General features: G+C 42.7%; 1 protein-coding gene across 1 annotated transcript in view; it reads right to left on the reverse strand.

The window, feature by feature from the left end:
* LARS1 (leucyl-tRNA synthetase 1) overlaps positions 1-22,252 on the reverse strand; it is a 52,208-nt gene that overhangs the window by 4,178 nt on the left and 25,778 nt on the right. The window contains exons 18-31 of the mRNA XM_074960520.1: positions 22,114-22,196; positions 20,488-20,626; positions 17,317-17,529; positions 16,523-16,580; positions 11,964-12,027; positions 11,068-11,251; positions 10,713-10,803; positions 9,693-9,833; positions 7,658-7,798; positions 7,447-7,557; positions 5,912-6,022; positions 2,879-2,983; positions 1,828-1,923; positions 236-368 (exon numbers count right to left, since the gene is read on the reverse strand). Of these exons, the coding sequence (XP_074816621.1) occupies positions 236-368; positions 1,828-1,923; positions 2,879-2,983; positions 5,912-6,022; positions 7,447-7,557; positions 7,658-7,798; positions 9,693-9,833; positions 10,713-10,803; positions 11,068-11,251; positions 11,964-12,027; positions 16,523-16,580; positions 17,317-17,529; positions 20,488-20,626; positions 22,114-22,196 (1,670 nt within the window). The remainder of the gene's footprint in view (positions 1-235; positions 369-1,827; positions 1,924-2,878; positions 2,984-5,911; positions 6,023-7,446; positions 7,558-7,657; positions 7,799-9,692; positions 9,834-10,712; positions 10,804-11,067; positions 11,252-11,963; positions 12,028-16,522; positions 16,581-17,316; positions 17,530-20,487; positions 20,627-22,113; positions 22,197-22,252) is intronic.

Consider the following 22,252-nt stretch of genomic DNA (forward strand, 5'->3'; position numbering starts at 1 on the left):
AGGAGTATGCACCCTGCTTTATTCCGTATTCACATTCACTGAGCACAGAGCTCTTTGCTTCTTACTAAGCAATTATTAAAACAGGCCAAATTTCAGAAAGATTCCTGTTGATAATGAAAACCTGCCAAGCTGCCTCCTGTTTCCCAATGTCTCCTGGGAATTCTAGAAAACTGCACAATTGTTCAGAGACTGCCTGGTTGAAATGTGATATCTGTACTTCCAAACCAGTGTTTACCTTTGATTCCTCTGTCCACCTTCATTAAACGCCTGATTATTGCATCTCTACCATCTCCTTGCCTGACCTCGATTTTTGTAGAGAAGTGGCCATTAGATGGTTGGGGGTTCACCAAAAATAGAGATATGCTGGGCTGTAAGACATTAAGAAGAAACACATTTTTAAAAAATCATGCTTTTTGTGGGTAGAATCACACAGGAAGCATGCAACCAGCAAGGGAACAAAGAAATGTCCGGCATCCAACTGCATTCTAGATGGATAAGAAAATCTTTTATTCAGAAATACTGAATACCAGTGGATGGATGCAAGCACCATCACAGACCTAAAAAAATAAACTACAGCATATGTATAAAAATGTTTATTGTTTCTTTAAATACACTCAAATGTTTTGCTTTTAAGATATCCAAATAGCCATATTAAATTATTATAACTAGCTGAAGGATTGGTACAAGGTAGCATTACAGTGAACTTCACTGAGCTCCACGCCTTATAACTTGCTCTACCTCTCAAAGATTTCACTACAGAGAGGTGTAATGAGGTCTCAATTTACAGGCCTTTGTTGTTTTCACAAAATGCAATGCAGTATAGTAGTACATTATTGCAGTTATCATAATCAAAATCACAGCACATTTTGGGATGCATCGAATAAAGAATAGCACTTTCCATGTGGGAGCTCAAATTTCTTTAGACCCTGAGCTTTGCAATACCCTAAATAGATAGGGTGAGTAATAACTCCATTTTACAGACAGAAAGAGGTGAAGCGAGACTTGCCCAAGTCCACACAGGATTTTCATGACAGAGCCAGGAATAGAACCAAGGGCTCTGTACTCCCAAGTCTTGGCCCTGTGCTTTAGCCACAGGATCATGCATCCCTCTCTAGAAGCGTTATTCTTGTGCACTTGTGAGTGAGTGAGTGAGTGAGTGAGTGTGGTGGGGGAAAGGGCAGGGGGGTGTTCCTCCAAATTCAGTCACCTGTGATGAGTCTCCCAGTTAGTGTCAGTTAGAGAGGTTCTACTGAAAGTAAACTTAAGATAAGACACAACCACAGTCATGTTAAATTCTACATCTAAAGAACAAAAGAAGCATCACTTCTTTAAGTTAATTCAGTGCTTGCGAGAGACATTGGATCAAGAACAGAAGGAGAGTTCTTCTACTATCACACAACTTGAAACCCCAACATTACCCTGCCAACGTGCTTCGGCCCTTAACCAGACGCCCCACTTTTCGACATGAAAAGGTAGTTTAGTCTCCACACACATCCAGTCTGTGGCTTTTTTCAGCAGAAACACCGATCAAGGTGCACGTAGGGGGATGGATGTTTATGATGTGCAATCACATCCACTGGAAACTGGACTGAGAACAAATTCATATATCACAGGCTCCTGGATAGCAAGATAGCGACAATTTAGTCGTTACCAATTTTAGCTTAACATGAGCCAGCATGTCCTGTCACTAAGTGCCCTGAGCCACCTAGCCCTCCTGTGCATATATATTTTGATGGGAACACATCCTCAAATTGAAAGTCATTTTATTTTTTACATCAGTTAATGATGTACCCTGTATTTCCAATGCCTCTGGATTTCATAACTTACTTCCATTCTGAACACAGAAAAAGGTTTTCCAGGACAGCAATCTTCTTTTATTTTATCGTCCGCTTCAGAAGCAAATTTCACTTCGATATGATCCAGCTTTGGTGCATTGGGAAAGAAGAGATAAAAGTACTATCATCCCCACTGAATTAATGAGAGATACCAGGCCACTGAAGCAGAATTGTTTCTACAGTACAGAGGAAGGCAATCCCCATTGATAAAAGGCAAAACGAAGAACAACAGGAACAGCAAACTTAAAAGTTGATAGCACACTATTGCCAGCATGGTGATCTTGCTCAGAGGATTGAATTCAAAATGTAGCTAAGATCACTGACTTCATATATTACAGAATATAAAGTGAGGTATTCAATTGCTTTAAATCTAAATATCATGAGATTAGAAATCCTGAAATAAGTTATTTCCTGTAACTATGCCTAGGCTTTCCCCTTATTATGACCCTGTCCTTTGAGCTGAATTCTGGCCATCACATGAAAGGGCATAATCACTCCCAAACTGGCATCCGTATGCACTGAAAAAGCAGCATGCACTATATTCTAGCTCTAAATGCCCTGGCATGGAGATGACATATAGTTGATGACATATCGTTGCCATGGGAAGATCAGACTCTATAACAGCATAAGAATTCTGACTATGCTCACTGGCATTCCTTGGAACAGCCCTCTATGGCTCCAACCATGGAAGATGCTGATTTTCTGTAATTTTTGAGGAAGCCAGAATATTATCTGACGTCTTCCACTGTTCACCGGCAAAGAGCCTTTTCCCACTGACTTTATGTCAGACACAATGCCAGAGAGAACTGATTCTTCACAGCTGGGTTACCATTGAGGTCATCACTGTACAAAGAGAATCTCTCAAGAAGAGCAAACTCTGCTTTTTGTATTAGTGTAGGTGTCAGCATTAATAAAAACATTAAACGTTCATGGTCATCCCAAATCAGAAATGAATTTAGTTAGGCTTAAAATCTCAGCAAGTGTTGGGCCTCCAGCTACTCCAATAAAGGTCAAATAAAATATGCCCCCAAATGAACACGAACCTCCAAGGAATTTGTCAAATAGACTATATTCTCCATGAGCACGGCCCGTTCATCAAATTCCAGCTCCAGATCAAGAACACGTGGACCCTTCTTCTCCAGATTTTCCTGTCATGTCAAAAGAAGGAAAATTTGGATTAAAACTCTCCCAGGTTGTAAATGAAGAGGACACTGGGAAGCTACACACTCTAGTTGCATCAGTCCTGAGTAGATGAGGCTATTCGCTGTTAGAGCTCTTTGCTGGCAACAATTTCACGACACATTATAGTACAGTAGTTATAATTGGCAGTGAAATGGCTATTTTTACAGCAAGATACTGACACTGATGGAAGGGGAAGCGAACCTCAGCTCCAGTATTTGTATGGCTGAATGTTCTTTTAAAAGCAAGAATGCATTTTAGCATAGAATTTGAAAAGTACATAGAAACAGCTGTAAACATTTCACTCTCTCTTTAAATGTGCAAACTGTAGGACACACTCAGTAAGCTGCCATTTTTCTTCTGCTTCACAGCAGGAACTTCAGTCTGATGACCTAGTTTGAGACAAGCAGGCAGAAATTGGACACATTCAAAGTAACAGTACGATAAATTCTTCATAGAAAAAAAATGTACTTTGTATATTAAAGCACAGTTACTCAAAATCCCAACGTTTAATTTAATACACACAATGGGTGAAATCGGGGCCAGAGTGAAATCAATGGGATTTTTTCCATTGACTTCAAAAGGGGCCAGGATGTCATCTCCTAAGTTTGAAATTTCTAATGGGAACAAAACAGAACTTCCTTTTCACATCTAAGGCTCCAGCCCCTCTCTTCCTTTCACAAACAGAGCTGTGTTCCCTGAATGTCTAACAAGGTCAGATTTCAGGTGGTGGTGGCTTTCTGCTTCATTGATAATTTGTTTTTATGCATGGTTTTTTAATATCCAAGAATCTTTAAAAATTATCAATAATTTGCTTCAGTTTGTAAATTAGAAAATCTTTCTTTAATGGAAAGAACAACAAAGAAATATCTTTTGTACACTGAAGTTGCTGAATAATCTGCTTCTGAGCATAGCATGTTGGCCCAGTGGCTCTCAACTTTCCAGACTACTGTATCACATTCAGGAGTCTGATTTGTCTTGCATACCACCCCCAAATTTCACCCCACTTAAAAACTACTTGCTTACAAAATCAAACATAAAAATACAAAAGCGTCACTGCACACTACTACTGAAAAAATTGCTTACTTTCTCATTTTTACCATATAATTACAAAATAAATCAATTGGAATATAAACATTGTACTTACATTTCAGTGTACAGTTAGCATATAGAGCAGTATAAACAAGTCAGTGTTAGTATGAAATTTTAGTTTGTACTGACGTCGTTAGTGCTTTTTATGTAGCCTGTTGTAAAACTAGGCAAATATCTAGATGACTTGATGTACATGTACCACTGGTTGAGAACCACTGGCCTAGGAAATTAAAAATCTGGGCTGGATGTTTCTAGGTCTCGTTATATAACTGCTATCTATTGTTGCTTCAGAACAGAAATGCTGAGACTTCTGATAAGCCTTATGCATAGGGAGGTGAAGTGGTAAGCATGACCAAAGCTCATGATGAAGGCAAGTCATCTAGTTAGTGCCAGCCTCCTCGCATCAGATAGGATCTTTAAATATAGGCTTGTTTCAGGATAGGAGACACACACCCTACAACCGTGAACAGTTAAAACACTACACAGCAGCCCTTGTGACTTTCTGGAACCAAAGCAAGACAAACAACAGCTCCAGCATCTACATCAATGGAGTTCTGCAGCATCAAGAAAGCAGAACGTTCCCTAATAAAATTTTCTCCCCTTGCCCCCTAAAAGCCATATGGTGTGTTTTATATCTGGGATGAAGGAATTAAACTAGTTTAATCTTAAAAGGATGTCATATCCCCTGGCATGTTTTAATGCAGCAGATACTGGCCCAGGAGAATAGTCAGTGGGGAGTGTTATAGCTGGTCTTACCCATTCTATTTCTCTGAACATTGTGTGCTTCAGCAGAAGGGGGCAATTAGATTAGTGCTGGATCCAAAGGGAAAGAAGGAGCCTGCATTTGTATGGTGCAATAAAACTCACTGCTCTACTAAGCAAACAACGTTGCTTACATGTGTTTAAAAAGTAGCCCCCTCTATTCACCATCAACATTCCCAATTCAAGCTTTCAAAAACACGAGTCATGCCCTCAAAATCATGAGACTGGCTTAAAAATCATGAGATTTTTTAAAATAATAAATGTTAGACTCTTTATTGATCTTTTAGTTTTTGAGCATACAAAGTTCTTGTGTTCGAGCTTTTCTGTGCCAACATGAGGGATAGAAGCTTACTTTTCTGACTCTCATGAACATTACATGACAAGGAGCTGGGGCTTTAAGAAAATCCCTAAGTATCTTGAGATTCCTGATAAGATTGTGAGAGTCGGTAACACTCCATTACTAAAAATCCAGCTCAGCAATCCCCAATGCACTCTTAAAAACTGAGTGCCCAGTAATTAACTCTAGATTTGTGCCAAACTTCTAAACCACATTAAGAATTCTGCTAAGACAATTTTTAATATCCCCATAGCATCACCTTGTTTGTGTTCTCGGAATGAAAAATGGAACAAGAGACAATGAATTTGATGTATGCAGGAGGGATACACTTGAAGCAGTGTCGCACAAATCATAAATTTGTATTAGCTGCAAGCCAACTAGTCCATAGTTCACTTAGGACAATACATATTGAAGGCATTTACACAGCACCTTTTGTCCAAGAGTCTGAAAGTGCTTTATAAACAATAACAAAAAGCCCCATTTCTTCTTCTTTGGGATATATCATCTGTTTTACAGATAAGACATTGAATAGAGAGGGGTTAAATGACCTGTCCAACAGGGCAGAGTAAGGCAGAGCCAGGAATAGAGAGTCCCAACACCCAGGTCTGTGCTCTAACCATTCGATAACACTGCCTACATTTCAGATCATTCTCTTATTCCCAACTGAAAACTTGCCCTTATCTTGGTTCTGTTCTCTGACACCTACCTTAATCAAGGCAACAAAAGGCATAACCCTCTTCATATATTTCTTCAGCTCCGGCAAGGTGTTCAATTCACCAGCAATTACTTTGTTATCTGGCATTTGTCCTCCATTGATCTACAACATGGAACAACAATCCATTAAACACTGCACAGCAAATATCAACACACTCCACAGGGATTTACCATTTTCCTCCGCACCTTCTTTCACACTCCCCATATGCCTGTAACGTCCTCCCTCTGCCTATAACGCACACGCCTCAAAATCCACCTGCTCCCACGATCCCATGGGGAACAATCTTCCAACTCCCTTTAAATAACTTTTAAAAAGTAAACCTAAAAAAAGTTTGGAAAAAAAACCAAAAACCATGACTATATGCCACACAGGCAACCAATTTGATTATGATGTATATCCCTCACTCTCCCAACTCAATGTTTCTCCAAGCATCCTGTCTATCCCAGCCACACAGATTTTAAGCTATTTGAAACCAGGCCTAGAGATATTTTCAGAACACCTAAGAGACTTCAGAGTCTGAGTCCCATTGTCAAATCACTTTGAAAATGAGATTTAGGCACTTTTGAAAACATTACCCAACGTCTTTGTTCACTATGTAAAGCAACATGCATAAACCTATAACGTTAAATATGCCTGGATTTTCACTACATGTTTTAATCTTGTGTAATAAGACCCTCCTTCAAGCAGACGTGAAACAATACTATCTTAGATCATTAATTTTTTTAAGGTTCAAATTCCACACTCCAATATTTGCTCTGCAACTTTCACTGGCAGCAGTGACCACTGCACCTCTGCATCCAGTGGCAGACTTCGACCCTGATGTAAAGAAAATGCAGACTTCACTCCAATTTGGTTTACCCTCAGAATACCCACATTTGTTCATTTCCAACCATATGTGAAATGTAACCCTGGTATTACAGATGAGGGTGGAAAAACACGACTCTGCAATCTATCAATTATGATATTGACTTGCAAGGGCTGAATAGAACAATTGTTCATGCACCATAACAATTACAGGATCAGTTCCAGCAGCTCAGCAATGCAGGGTTTGCTGCTTTTAAGCCAGATTTCCTTACACTGTATTACTTACAAGAGAGAAGAATTGATTGCATTTCAGCAAATTTCCTGCAAAGTTCGTGAATATCATACTCGCCAAGTTCCAGAACTGATGCTTCTAAGCCTCCTTGCATAATAAGGCAGAATTAGCCAATATTTCCTCAAAAACATTATTGGGGGAGAAATATTTTACTAATCTATGCATGTGAAAAAGATTAAAAGTAATGGAATGCTGGCCAGTCTTTATTTTAAAAATGTCAAAAGTAATAGGTCATATTGTGGACTCAATCATGTGCCAAAAACCATTTTTACTGAACACCGTAATCCCTTGTAGAGTTGTAAGAGCATAATAAAGCACATTAAAACTATTTCTCCTTGCATTCAAACACCTTGGTGTCAAGTTAACTTCTGTTTCACGGACAGAAAAACAGAGCATATGAGAACTGCAGTAAGTGTCAACAAAAGATCACCTGGTAGTGCTTGCGCAAAACTGATAGGGTGGTATACTGCCAAAGTGGGTAGGTCTTTGCCACATAGATGGTGCAATGGGATGGTTTCTGGGGCAGCTCCTTACTACCTTTCTAAAGAAAGAAGACAGAAAATATGTATCATCTCAGAAGAGTCCCTGAATCTGTTAACTTTGCGCATACACTTTTGGACAAGGGACTTAGTGTATTCCACCTTTCCTTTCGGGGGTGCCATGTAGTTCTTGAGACGCAGTCGGAGATCATGGGCTGCTTCCATGAGGTATTGGGAAGATCTGATCAATACTTCATCCACTGGGCCTGCTACTGGCCATGAAGCTTTCATGATGGAGTCAGGCTGTCAACAAAGAAAATGACAGGCCTTGGGATTAATGGACATGAAATTCTGGTGGTTTCTCTACCTATTGTATTTTAATTGGAAACTGAACAGTCAGGGGATACATGAAGAGTTTAAATTTCGCAGTACACCAACTCACTAACCCTATAATTCAGCTGTGAAGTACAGAAATATACTCGTAACTAGCATGCATTTGTGAAAGTGTATTAATGCCCACACACACACACACACACACACGTTTATGTTTATACCATTACATAATTTTTCATTTGCAAACTTGAAATTTACTTCTGTGGTTGTTAAATTACCTACACAAGTGCAGATATTGGCTGTATAACTAAGTGAATGAATTCCGCATTGTTATTTGTGTTAATTTTAGGTCACCTCATAACAATGAGGCATACAAAATGACTACACTAAAATTATGTATGTTAACACAACACCCTTGCAAACATAGCCACATATACAAGGTTCACATTGTCATACTCTCTTGCTGTATGACATGCATTCACACAATTCCTCTGTCTACATATGGAAGACATCCAGGTATTAAGCAGAAACCTGATCTAAGACCCACTGAAATCAATACAAGTCTTTCTATTGAGTTCAACACGCTTTGGATAAAGCCTTCATCTACAGATTATCAACTACAATTACATTTCTCACAACAATATTAATTTTATAACAAAAACAGCATTTGTTACAAATACAGCATAATACACACACACCCTCTGTAGCCCATAGGACTAGCTTGCCTTTATTATTCTGCCTTTATTATATTCAGTAGTAATGCAAGGAACCTACAGACCTGCATACTGTAAGACATTGTCTTCGGCAGTTAGCATGAGGCTCGAGGCCTATGAATTTTGGCATAGATAAACAGCCCAACGGTAACCCCTATGTTTTGGGGAACTCGAAGTAGAGTGTAAGGAGGGATTTTGTCCATAATGACATCAGCCAACCACAGAAACATGAGCTAACACCAGATTTTGGAAAGAACATCCAACCACAAGAGTGCCACGGCAACGAATTGACATATATGATAATGAGTTGAAATCATTAATATACTAACCTAAAGAAGAAGGATACCTTAACATTAGTAAGGGGAGGAAATACAAATAAGGAAGAGGGGAGAAACCCCTACTGAATATGCGTTAGATACGGTAGCATCAGCGTAGCATATTATAAAAGTGGCATCCTAGCTGTGGGCAGGAGGAAAGAGAGAGATGTATCTCTTGGGAGGTGACAGAATGATGGCCACAGGTGAAGATGAAGGTGGTGATGATTATGAGGAAGATAATGGCTAACATTTCCGGTTGTTCTGCAAGGAATGGTGTAAATATGGATGTTCAGATGCACTTTCTGTATTATCTCTATCTACCTTACTGAGTTAAAGTGTTTGTGACTGTGTTAAATGTATTAATAAACTATTTGTAAATATAGAAGAGTTCCTATAGCGTGAGTATTGCAACTGTGCACATCGGGGTTCCCCACTATATAGTAATTTTAATAGTACTGGGCTTGATCTTGGGACAATAACTGTCAACCCGCAAAGTGATAACTGGGAATTCTTATACATAATCTATAGATCAGTCTACATCTTGAACACTCCAGCATCAAATTTCTCACATATTAAGTTCACATAACAAAAGTATCACAAAGATACACTTCATATGTATATCATATACTGATAGAGGCCTAAAATTTTAAACACTAACAATGAAAACTGGGGCAGTACCTTCAATTCAAATAGATTGATGATGCAGTGCAGATTGATGATGATAATTTTTCTCTTGCCCCAGACTTTTGGTTCAGGTTAGACACAGTAAGCATGCATGCTTAGTCAGCCCAAAGTAGAGTCTCAAAGAAGCATTCTTGAGTTATATACTAGTACCTTTCCCAACAGTGTCCACACATGTTCGCATAGATGAGGGCAGACTGGAGCCAGCAGCAGAGTCTGAGCTTCAATAAACTGGAAGACCAAGTCCCCGTGCATTCCTTCTATCGCTAGTTCTCGGTACTTATCTTTTGCCGCCTGAAACACAGCCAGCAGAGCCACCATTAAACATTCCAGCTGGCATGGAGAAATATTTCTTAAAAAGCCAATTTCTTTGCTCTAATATGTCTTTAAAATGTAAACAACCTAGAATCCGATAATGGATTATTAAAAGAACTATATTTTCTTAAACAGCTGGGAATGGAAGAGTATGAACTTCTGCCAATTGGACATAATAGTTTTACATTATTATGGCTAAAAAAAAAAAAAAAAAAAAAGACATCTATCGACACAGACATAGAAGTCAAAGATAAATGTAAATGTATATTAGGTGCTATCATTCTGGATGGCCCAGATAAAAGATGCCATTAAGTACTAACAAAAAAGGCAATAAATATGATCTATCATTCCGTACGCTGTTCAGCCTGCCTAATCATATTCGTGAAAGACAAGTCAAGCAGTCTCTACAAGATGTTATTAAGTGAAATCAGATGGTTCTGCAGACACTTTAGAGAAATGCTGACACCTCAAGAAACATTTTGAAAAACATTCCATTTCCAAATAGGTCTGCTGATGTATTTTCTGTATTTCTCATGTATATTATTCATGTTTTTAAAAAAGCTGAGGCAAGGAATCACTCTTTTTAACCATTTGTCCTTTTCAGCTACACATTGCTCACCTAAGATCATAGGGCTCTATTTGCAAGATCACAGCTGCTTCCTGTAGAAGTATTATGCCACAAACAGACCACCATGACCTCAGATCCTTAATCCATTTACTTATTCCTGTTTCTTAGCACAATACGGACCCTGATTCAACTGTATACTTAAATAGGAATCAGATGTATCAGTATCAAAAGAAATGAGGTAACAAATGTCAGGATTTGGTTTCTTGCCCCCTGCAGAGTAGACCTCCTACCTGAAATTCAAAGAAGCCAGTTTTCAGAGTTTCCTTAAACATCATCTTCTCATAATTTTGATCCGTCTTTGTTATTCCTGCATTCATTTCGCTAGGAAGAAAAGAGAAGAGAAAACATTAGCATCACACAGTCCAACTCACATAATAACGGCAATAATAATTAAAGATAATGGTAATAAGACATTATAAATGACCCTGATCCAGCAGGAACACACACTAGTCTGAAAGTTAACTGAACATTTGTTTGTTTTAAAGCATTCATTATTCAGTAGAAATAGCTTCATAAAACAAACAAATGTGAAATGAGACTCAATACGAAACTAAAAACTATAAAGATATTTATTCTGAGAGGTACCTGGCAAAGACTCTGTCATTGAAGGTGTTGGGAGTCCCACTTCTTAAACTGTCTCTATTTGCAATCATTTCCTTCACCCACTCCACCCAGGTGTAGAGACGGAGAATACCAGCATCTGCCATGGCTTCCACGAAGTTGGCATCCTCAACTGTGTCGCCAGCATCAGCCAGTGCCAGACGCATGCCTAGAGGAATGAGAGACAGGATTAACTAACATGTCTGGCTCCACAGCCAACTAGTAAATGCGGCTGCCTGAATCCCAACTGATCTTTCATGCAGAGGGCCAGCAAAATGCAGACGGAACACTCACCTATGAAGGACATGCGTGTATTGCATGTGGTCAATGTGAGTGAAAGCAGTGCCTCAAAAGGGATCTGGGTTGATTGGAGTGAGGAGGGCAGCGAACTGCCTTGTTACAGGAGCGAGAGGGACAAAAACCATTGTGTCCCAAGAGGCAGGAATGATCTTGGGTGGGGACATGTCCAAAAATAGAGGGGTATGGGGGGGACAAAAGAATGAGAACCTAGCACAGCAGCAAAATTCTGCACTTTTCTCGTTCACTATCTAAAGGCCCTGGGCCTCAGAAGGGGATGTGTGACAGGAAAGGATGCAGAAACTGCCAAAAGGAGGTGCCAAAGAACCTTGCAATTGATGAAAAAAAGATCCTTCCTACTGACCCAGAGTGCCTCATAACTGATGCCAGGATTAACATGTACTCTGCATTCCTAAAGATACAAGAGCCTGGTGATTATTCACAGACAAGAGCAACCGATAACCATTGTACTTCTTGCAATTCAAATATCAAAGCTGCAATGAACCCATTACTCCTTGGAAGATGGCATGACACGCCAAAAAATTTAGCATCACTAAAACAAATGCAAGTTAGCATGCACTTACCATCTGCAGAAAACTTGTCAACAGCTTGGCTCAGGGTGAGGAAGTTGCCTGTAGATTTAGACATCTGAAAGAGAAGACAGATAAGAGAAATTCTGACATGTTCATGCTGCTCAGTCTGATAAACAAAGGGGGAAAGACACAAATAAAACAAGCTGTCCCAGCCTACGAGGGCAGGATTGTGTGTCATTGATAACCAAGATAGATAAGAGAGATTCCTGTGGCTTGCTCAGGAATTAGCTCTCTGCGCCTTGGTCTACACTAGGAGTTGAGGTTGACTTTAGCAGCGTTAAATCTATTAAACTCTGCACCGGTCCACATGACGAAGCCCTTTTTTTCAACTTAAAGGGCTCTTAAAATCGATTTCCTTACTCCACCCCCGACAAGGGGATTAGCGCTGGGAGCTATCCCAGAGTGCTCCATTGTGACCGCTCTGGACTGCACTCTCAATTCAGATGCATTGGCCAGTTAGACAGGAAAAGGCCCACGAACTTTTGAATTTCAATTTCCTGTTTGGCCAGCGTGGCAAGCTGCAGGTGACCATACAGCGCTCATCAGCAGAGGTGACCATGATGGAGTCCCAGAATCGCAAAAGAGCTCCAGCATGGACCGAACGGGAGGTACGGGATCTGATCGCTGTATGGGGAGAGGAATCCGTGCTATCAGAACTACGTTCCAGTTTTCGAAATGCCAAAACATTGGTCAAAATCTCCCAGGGCATGAAGGACAGAGGCCATAACAGGGACCCGAAGCAGTGCTGCGTGAAACTTAAGGAGCTGAGGCAAGCCTACCAGAAAACCAGAGAGGCAAACGGCCGCTCCGGGTCAGAGCCCCAAACATGCCGCTTCTATGATGAGCTGCATGCCATTTTAGGGGGTTCAGCCACCACTACCCCAGCCGAGTTGTTTGACTCCTTCAATGGAGATGGAGGCAACACGGAAGCACGTTTTGGGGACGAGGAAGATGATGATGATGAAGTTGTAGATTGCTCACAGCAAGCAAGCGGAGAAACCGGTTTTCCCGACAGCCAGGAACTGTTTCTCACCCTGGACCTGGAACCAGTACCCCCCGAACCCACCCAAGGCTGCCTCCTGGACCCGCCAGGCGGAGAAGGGACCTCTGGTGAGTGTACCTTTTAAAATACTATACATGGTTTAAAAGCAAGCATGTTTAATGATTAATTTGCCCTGGCATTCGCGGCTCTCCTGGATGTACTCCCAAAGCCTTTGCAAAAGGTTTCTGGGGAGGGCAGCCTTATTCCGTCCACCATGGTAGGACACTTTACCACTCCAGGCCAGTAGCACATACTTGGGAATCATTGTAGAACAAAGCATTGCAGTGTATGTTTGCTGGCATTCAAACAACATCCGTTCTTTATCTCTCTGTGTTGCCTCAATCTCCCACCCCACCATAAACGTCTCCCCCTTACTCTCACAGATATTATGGAGCGCACAGCAAGCAGTAATAACAGTGGGAATATTGGTTTCGCTGAGGTCTAACCGAGTCAGTAAACTGCACCAGCGCACTTTTAAACGTCCAAATGCACATTCTACCACCATTCTGCACTTGCTTAGCCTGTAGTTGAACAGCTCCTGACTACTGTCCAGGCTGCCTGTGTATGGCTTCATGAGCCATGGCATTAAGGGGTAGGCTGGGTCCCCAAGGATAACTATAGGCATTTCAACATCCCCAACAGTTATTTTCTGGTCTGGGAATAAAGTCCCTTCCTGCAGCTTTTGAAACAGACCAGAGTTCCTGAAGATGCGAGCGTCGTGTACATTTCCCGGCCATCCCACGTTGATGTTGGTGAAACGTCCCTTGTGATCCACCAGTGCTTGCAGCACTGTTGAAAAGTACCCCTTGCGGTTTATGTACTCGCTGGCTTGGTGCTCCGGTGCCAAGATAGGGATATGTGTTCCGTCTGTGGCTCCACCACAGTTAGAGAATCCCATTGCAGCAAAGCTATCCATTATGACCTGCACATTTCCCAGGGTCACTACCCTTGATATCAGCAGATCTTTGATTGCATTGGCTACTCGCATCACAGCAACCCCCACAGTAGATTTGCCCACTCCAAATTGATTCCCGACTGACCGGTAGCTGTCTGGGGTTGCAAGCTTCCACAGGGCTATTGCCACTCGCTTGTGAACTGTGAGGGCTGCTCTCATCTTGGTATTCTTGCGCCTCAGGGCAGGGGAAAGCAAGTCACAAAGTTCCATGAAAGTGCCCTTACGCATGCGAAAGTTTTGCAGCCACTGGGAATCGTCCCAGACCTGCAACACTATGCGGTCCCACCAGTCCGTGCTTGTTTCCCGAGCCCAAAATCGGCGTTCCACCACATGAACCTGCCCCATTAGCACCATGATGCCCACATTGCCAGGGCCCGTGCTTTGAGAGAAGTCTGTGTCCATGTCCTCATCACTCTCGTCACCGCACTGACGTCGCCTACTCGCCCGGTTTCGCTTTCCCAGGTTCTGATGCTGCATATACTGCTAGATAATGAGTGTGGTATTTAATGTGCTCCTAATTGCCAAAGTGATCTGAGCGGGCTCCATGCTTGCCGTAGTGTGGCGCACAGGAAAAAGGCACAGGAACGATTGTCTGCCTTTGCCCTGACGGAGGGAGGGGCGACTGACGACATGGCTTACAGGGTTGGCTTACAGGGAATTAAAATCAACAAAGGGGGTGGCTTTGCGAGAAACAGAATGGCCCCCTCAAGGATAGAACTCAAAATTGGGTTTAACAGGCCATTGACTTCACGGAGGTATGGAGGAGAAAATGAATACAAAACAAATCTGGTCTATTTCTTGTTTTGAGCCACTTCATCTACCTTTATACATCTTGCTGGTAGCAGACTGTGCAGTACGACCGCTAGCCATCGTCATCTCCTGGATGCTTGGCAGAAGATGGTGCAGTATGACTGCTGGCCATCGTCTTCTGCTGGCTGCAGATTAAAAGACAGTGCACTGCCGGTAGGACTCAATCGCCATGAGACGAAACTTAAAAGGGAAATGACTTGGCTGAATCACTCCCATGTTTGCCCAGGCGCCCCTGACCTCATCAAGGTCGGCTAAAAGAGCACCCTGGACTGCGTCGATAACGGCTACCAGTCATACTGCACTGTCTGCTGCCAAAAGGCAATAAACTGTTGCTGTGTGGCAATGCAGTAACGCATCTGCCAGCACCCAGGAGACATACGGTGACGGTTAGCTGAGCGGGCTCCATGCTTGCCGTGGTATGGCGTCTGCACAGGTAACGCAAGAAAAAAAGGCGCAAAATGATTGTCTGCCCTTGTTTTCACAGAGGGAGGGAGGGAAGGGGGGCCTGACGATATGTACCCAGAACCACCTGCAACAATGTTTTAGCCCCATCAGGCGCTGAGATTTCTACCCAGAATTCAAATGGGTGGTGGAGACTGCGGGAACTGTGGGATAGCTACCCATAGAGCAACGCTCTGGAAGTCGATGGTTGCCTCGGTACTGTGGACACACTCCGCCGACTACATGCACTTAGAGCATTTGTGTGGGGACACACACAATCGACTGTATAAAAACGCTTTCTACAAAACCGACTTCTATAAATTCGACCTAATTTCGTAGTGTAGACATACCCTGCAAGACACCCAAACTCAGCTCCTGATTCAGTCTCCTGTTTTCCATAAAGGGCTTCTGTCAACATAGCTAACATGGTTTGCAGAGGTGGTGTCTCTACACTGGCAGGACTCCTCCATCTGTCAGCGTATGCTGCATCTACACTAGGGGGCTCTGCAGTGTAGGCACAGCCTCAGTCTACACTGCAAACAGAGATGTGCCTTAAGCACATGCAGACATGCTGAGCTATCTTTAATCTAACTAGCTCGGAACAGCAGCAGTGAAGCCAGAACAGCAACACAGGCTAGCCACCTGAGTACATTCCTAGGGACCTGGGTGGAGATGGACAGTCCTTAATACTGCCTGTACTGCTACTGTTATTCAAGTCTGCTAGACCAAAGTTAGCTCAAGTATTTCTACATGTGCTGCAGTCACAACTCTGACAGAAGTGTGGGCATACCCTATGTCACTTAGGCATTTTTGACAATTATACCCTGAGGCTAAAGCACATTTAATTCACTTTGACAAAACACACTCAGTAAAGCAAATTTTGTCTGCATGAACTTTCCCCTTTTCCCCCACTTTCAAAGTGAAATGCACCTTTACAGTACTGTAATTAAGATTCAGACATAAGAAACTCTCCCATAAAGGCAGGTAACCCTGAAACTCTGGAAGAATTAAGCAGATACCTCAGGTAAACTTACAAAGCATTATCAGACCAGGTTTGCTTATGATCTGTGGAGGACCATTAAGTGGTCAGACACTATGGTATGAAAACCTAGACAGATGGAATGGAAGAAAAGCAGGCTCCTGCTTTGGAAGATGGGTAACTGAGGCATTTAATGGGAGGAGGTAATCAGCATGCTAAATGCTGCCCTGATTAATCTGCTGAAAGATATTTTTGAAGCAGGCCCAGGAGTTTCCAGTTGTCTTGACCATCACACGAATATCACAGATGAAAAACTATTGTACCTTCTCAGAATTCAGGAGGAGATGTCCATTTGCTCTCACAGCTACAGGCCATTTGTCTCTGCATTTGAAGACACAAAATATAGAGTATATTTTTATTTTAAAAAGCAATTACATTTTTTCTTTCAAAAAGAACAAAAGTTTAGTGATTTCAGTTAGGAATGGGCATGTTTTTAAGTGGAACCTTAAAAAAAAAGGCACCTACTGGGGTATCTTGAGGGTTAATGTTGTCACTTTGAAGACAGAACAGCTACAGTACAGGTGGCTAAGCCTTATTGCTACTACAATTCAAAACATGCGCTACAGAGCTTTAAAAAAAAAACTACACTCCACTTACCCCCACTGTCTCCCCTTTTCAATTACATTTTTAATTTAATTTAGTGCCAGTGAAATTAGGGACCAATAGCAATGGATAAAGCCAGTTGTTTCACACACCTTTGCTGATAGAAGAAGCTTATGAGCTCTAAGAATGCTCGAGAGAGGAAATTTGCCCCATTTCTGCTATGATCCTGATCAGCAGCTCCCAAACTCTATTGGTTCACATATCACTTTCTTAAAGAATTGTTGAGAAGTGAATGGATGAAACATTAAGCTCACATACCACAATATGGGAACCACTGGTCTTGATGGTATATACACATACTTGCAACAAAGCCCACTAAAAATAAAAACAAAACACATGCTTTCACCCAAGTCCCAAATACAGAACATCCTGTCAAGAGCCATTGACGGGGGTACCAAGGCTGGAGGCTCGTAATTTTATCTCCACACTTGCTTGACATCGCTTCCAAACTTACCTTTGATCTGGCCACATGGCTACGTGGTTATAGAGGTAATATGACAGATGGTTTGGGACGAGATCCTTGCCAGAGACTCTTAGATCCACAGGATACCAAAATTCAAACTCCTCCTTGAGCTTGTCTAACTTTTGCTTTGGAATCTGTGTCTTGGGAAATGGAGCAGTCCTGAAGAATATGTAATCCCAGACTTCTTTGGACATCTGATGCGCCCTGCATAGAAATATTAACGTCTTAATAAAGAATACACACGTGCGCGCAGTTAGTTTTTCTTTAAAAATCAGGATGTTTGTTTTTAACAAAACCTGAATCTGAGGCCTACCACTACTTAATTCAAAAATTAGCACTTTACTAATTCAAAATGAGCTACAAACAATAACTAATGAATTCTCAGAACAGTCCCTATGAGCTAGTTACTCTTACTATTTTACAGGTGATGAAAGTGAGACACAGTGGGTACGCCTACACTTTAAAAAAACAAAACAAAACAAACAAAAACCACTGCAGCAGAGAAGCATCAGAGTCCAGGTCAGCTGACTCAGGCTCATAGGAGGGACTAAAAATAGCAGCTTTGTAGACATTCCTGCTCAGTCTGGAGCTTAATCTCCGACACCTAATGAGGGGAGGGTCATCTGACTCAGGCTCTGAGACTCACTGCTGTGGGGAGTTTTCTTACAGCACAGATGTACCCAGAGAGGCCTTGCACATGGACACAGAGGACTGAGTCAATGTCATAGCAAGGCTCAGAACTCAGGATGTCCTGTCTCAGCCATGCCCCTCTCTACTTAACAGTGTCCTCTGACTCCTGTAAAGTGAGGGGGATACAAACACTTTAAAGCCCTGGAAACTTGATTTTATCTCTCTTCTCCATTCCTGTCTGGGCTAAATACTATCCTGAAAATGCAGAACCAGAATCTAAGTCCTCCTAAGCCTCTACGCAATGGGTCATTCACAGGTCATGCTACCATCCTTCTGGCGGAGGACAAGATTAAATCTCCTTCACATGTGTCAGCCCTTCCCCTTAACGGTCCCAAAGAGGGCAGGAAAAGAAGAGGGAGGGAATCACTTGTTCAACAACACAAGGCAATCTCCCACTTCAGAGAGTGAGTATTTTGTCCCCATAGCAAGCAGTCCCACACTCTACCAACGCAGGCCAAGAGACAGAATCCCCACACAATTGACATTTTCTGATGATGAAAGTCATATACTATAAATCATTAGAGGCAGGACGACAGTAGTTTTAGAACAAACGTGCTACCCTTAGAGATCAGACACAAAGCCAAGGCTCCAGTCACCAGCAGTCATTCAAGATCCCATGGTACTTATTTTATGGGGGATTTCACTGTAGCTTATTAGACTCTACCTGCTCTTATTTCCCCAAAGTTTCAATTACCACCCTTTTTTGGCCCTGCTCAGCATCAAAGGCTTTACAATATAAGTTAGACAGAAACTACAGCTCACATATGAGACATCACCAGGCTATAGTCTACTCCCTAAAATGGGCAGTTTTAAAAATTTCTAGTTCTGGTGGATTATTGCTGAAAGGCTCTCAGTTACTGTCCTACCCTACAGTTAGAGATGTGTGCTGTTACTCAACAGCTGTTTCATGCCAAAGATCGCTGCACTATAACAATGGGTGAAGTGATCCCTAAACATCCCTTATTTACCGCAGAATACTGTTAATCTCTGCAAAAAAGTGCTTTACAAACCTTGATGTTTAGATGTTCTATACGAGGCAAAGCACACGATAGTTTACAGGTGCATCTAAAATCCAATGCAATTCAGATTGCTCACTTCAAACCTTGTTTCCAGACATACCTAGTGCAAAAAATATCTTCTGTATGTAATTAGAGGTGTTCTTTAAGTCAGATGAAACTCCTGCCAGGCTTCTTAAGATTAGTTTTTGCTGCAGGTACCTTATGTTGGAATTCCTTTCCAGATTAACTAAAGCATTAAACAAGGCTCCAAAGCAGATGTGTACAGGGGTCACAGAACGGGGGGGCCGGAAAGGCTAGTGTCCCTGCAGTGGAAATATTGTGAGAGTTCTGCCCCCACTTAAACTTGCACATGGGGTGTGTGGGGGCACACACAGATGTGAGAGTGAGACCCAGAGGGACTGAAGCAGCTGCCACAGGGCCCAGGATCAGGCATAGGGAGCAGGACCCAAAAAGGCCACTGCGAGGCCCAGGAACCAGTAAAAACCCCTTTTCATCCACGAACGGGCTCAGCTCCCCTCCCGCCACCAGCAGAGTCTGAATACCTCTCCTCACTCCTCTCTAATCCCTGCGTCCACCATTTGCAGGAAGCTTCCACCTCTCCCTTTATTCTCTCAGATGCATAAGTGAACTACTCTCCTGAACACCTGAAACACTAAACTAAAGAAAGCCCCAGCCTCGAAAGGGGAGAGTGGCAGTAGCAGGACACTTGGCTGTTCTTGTCCTGAGGAGAACACTGAACACAAACTATCAGTCACAGGTCACAGCCCTCAGCCACCCCATCTGGAGCAGACCTGGCAGACATCCGAGCACAACTGCTTTTCAGAAGACACTTACCAAATGAGCCAGACCCCAAAAGTGAAACCTATTCTTGGCATGTCAACAGATTCAGATTCAACAGAGGAGAAAAAGCTAGAAGCCTTCCAAATAAATATTGGCTGCAGCATAGTAAAAATCCCAGTTTCTTAGAAACCCCAGTCTCTAGTGTGGGTTCATTTGTGATCAAGAGCAAGACCTATCCTCGTCCACTGTGTCCCCAGAAGCAGGCATGTAGAAGGGGTCCAGCTGCAATTTGCTGAGATTGTAAGAGGTTACAAAGCAGATTTTCAGCAGGTACCACAGAATTACTTGCAGGAGCCGCAGTGAAACCAGTCAGTTACCAAAATATCATGCAGTTTCCATTTGAAGGCAGCAAGTGCTGAGCAAAGAAGGTTACTTGCAAACAGACCTCCTTCAGCTGCCCTTGGAGGAACTCCCTTGTGTCCTTCCCAATTCTTCCAACACTACCAGTCTAAAAGCTTTGCTAAATCGGGGCTCTGCCTTTATCTGTACTACTATCTATATATAATGCTCTAAGCACAGATCTGAAGAGTCGGCCTACAAGTTATGCCTTTGGAAAGAGCCAGAACGGAACTATACTGAAACATACCATTCCACACCAACCTGGATCCCTTACCTGATGCCAAGCGGAGAATCTCCTTGTCCACGCAGATTATCTCCTTGCAGCAGATGAGTGACTGTGTAGAAGGCCATGTAGATAGTGGAATCGGAGAGGGATTCTATCAGCCACTGCTCATCCCAAGGCAAACGAGTACCTACAAGAAGACCCAAAACAGATGATCATAACCAGGCACAGACCAGAATTCCCACTTGCCAAGTTCGCAACAGATGATGGGATTTTCAAAAGTGCCCGAGTGACTTATGAGCACAAGTCCCACTGACTTTCAGTTGGACTTTCGCCCTTAAATCACTTCAGAGCTTCTGAAAATCTCACTCAGGAGAATGGGCCAGTTGCAGCTGGTTTTCTGTTCTTGAACATCTTGGCAGACAGAGGGAATCCTTTCAGGGGACTGTCCTTAGCTTTCCTAATGCAATGGTCAGCTCACTTCTAAATTCAACAAACTGAAGCACCTGCTCACCTTATCATTTGCTCTGCATGTTTCATAGAAAGATTATCTTGGCCTGCTGCCATACTGAGTCAGGTGGTCTTGTATCAGGATCCTATTCTGTAAACTAAGAAGGGTTGGGTCTGGATGAGAGACCTGCAAGGAAAACTCCCAGGTGCTGCAGGAAATGGTACTGGTTCCTTCTATGTCATCTCTGAACAAATGGGCCGTGTATGATGATCGGGGCAGGGGTGCGTTATTGCGGGTGGTGTTTCCATATAAAAAATATAAGAGCTCCTGATTAACTCAGGTTATGTGGAAGGGTGTCATCTTTTTGATGTTCTGGGTCAAATTCTAATTGGGGTAATTCTGTTCTGCCTACCTAATTCCTCCCACTAACCTCTCAATTAGATATTGTATTAGATTTAAAATGATCAGTATGTCTAGTGATTTTACAACTAATACAATATCTAATTGAGAGGTTAGTGGGGGGAATTAGGTCCTCTCCAGGTGAGGGTGGAGTAGCTGCCCTTAGTAGAAGAGTTCAAGTATGAGTGATGGTAAGCGGGAGCATGAGATTGACCAGCGGATTGGTGCGGCGGCAACAGTGATGTGGGCACCACACAGATCTGTGGTGGTGAGGCGGGAGCTGAGTCCTTGGATGAAGTTCTCGGTCTACAGGTTGATCTACATCCCCATCCACATCTATGGTCATGAACCTTGGGTAATGATTGAAAGGACAAGATCGTGGGTACAAGCGGCGGAAATGAGGTTCCTTCAGAGGGTGGCTGGGCGTACTCTTCAAGACAGGATGAGGGGCTCAGCTACTCCGGAGAGCCTCAGAGTAGAGCTGCTACTCCTCTGGATTGAGAGGAGCCAGCTGAGATGGTTCGGGCACCTGATAAGCATGCCCCCTGGGAGGCTTCCTTTGGAACTTTACTGGGCACGTCCCTCTGGAAGGAGGCCCTGAGGCCAACCCAGGACACACTGGAGGGATTATATCTTCCAGCTGGCCTGGGAACACTGGAGAATCCCCCAGGAGGAGCTGGAACCTGTTGCGGAGGAAAGGGAGGTCTGGTCCTCCCTATTCTCCATGCTGCTACTGCAACCCTCACCAGGAAAAGCGTGAATGGATGAAAAAGTGAGAGTTACGCTCCTCAAGCAGCAAGTGAGGAAAAGCTGTGTGGTTTGCCTACCTAAGCCATATGTTCTTGAGCAGGCATGCTCCTGCAGCCAGCCCAGTGTAGCTTCAAAATTCTTTCTGGTCTCTTCACAATACCTATGTGGAACAGACTATTATTAATCCTTGGTCTTCCTCAGGGTTACACGCCACTT

This window comes from Natator depressus, chromosome 8, assembly GCF_965152275.1.
Source record: "Natator depressus isolate rNatDep1 chromosome 8, rNatDep2.hap1, whole genome shotgun sequence".
NCBI lineage: Eukaryota > Metazoa > Chordata > Testudines > Cheloniidae > Natator > Natator depressus.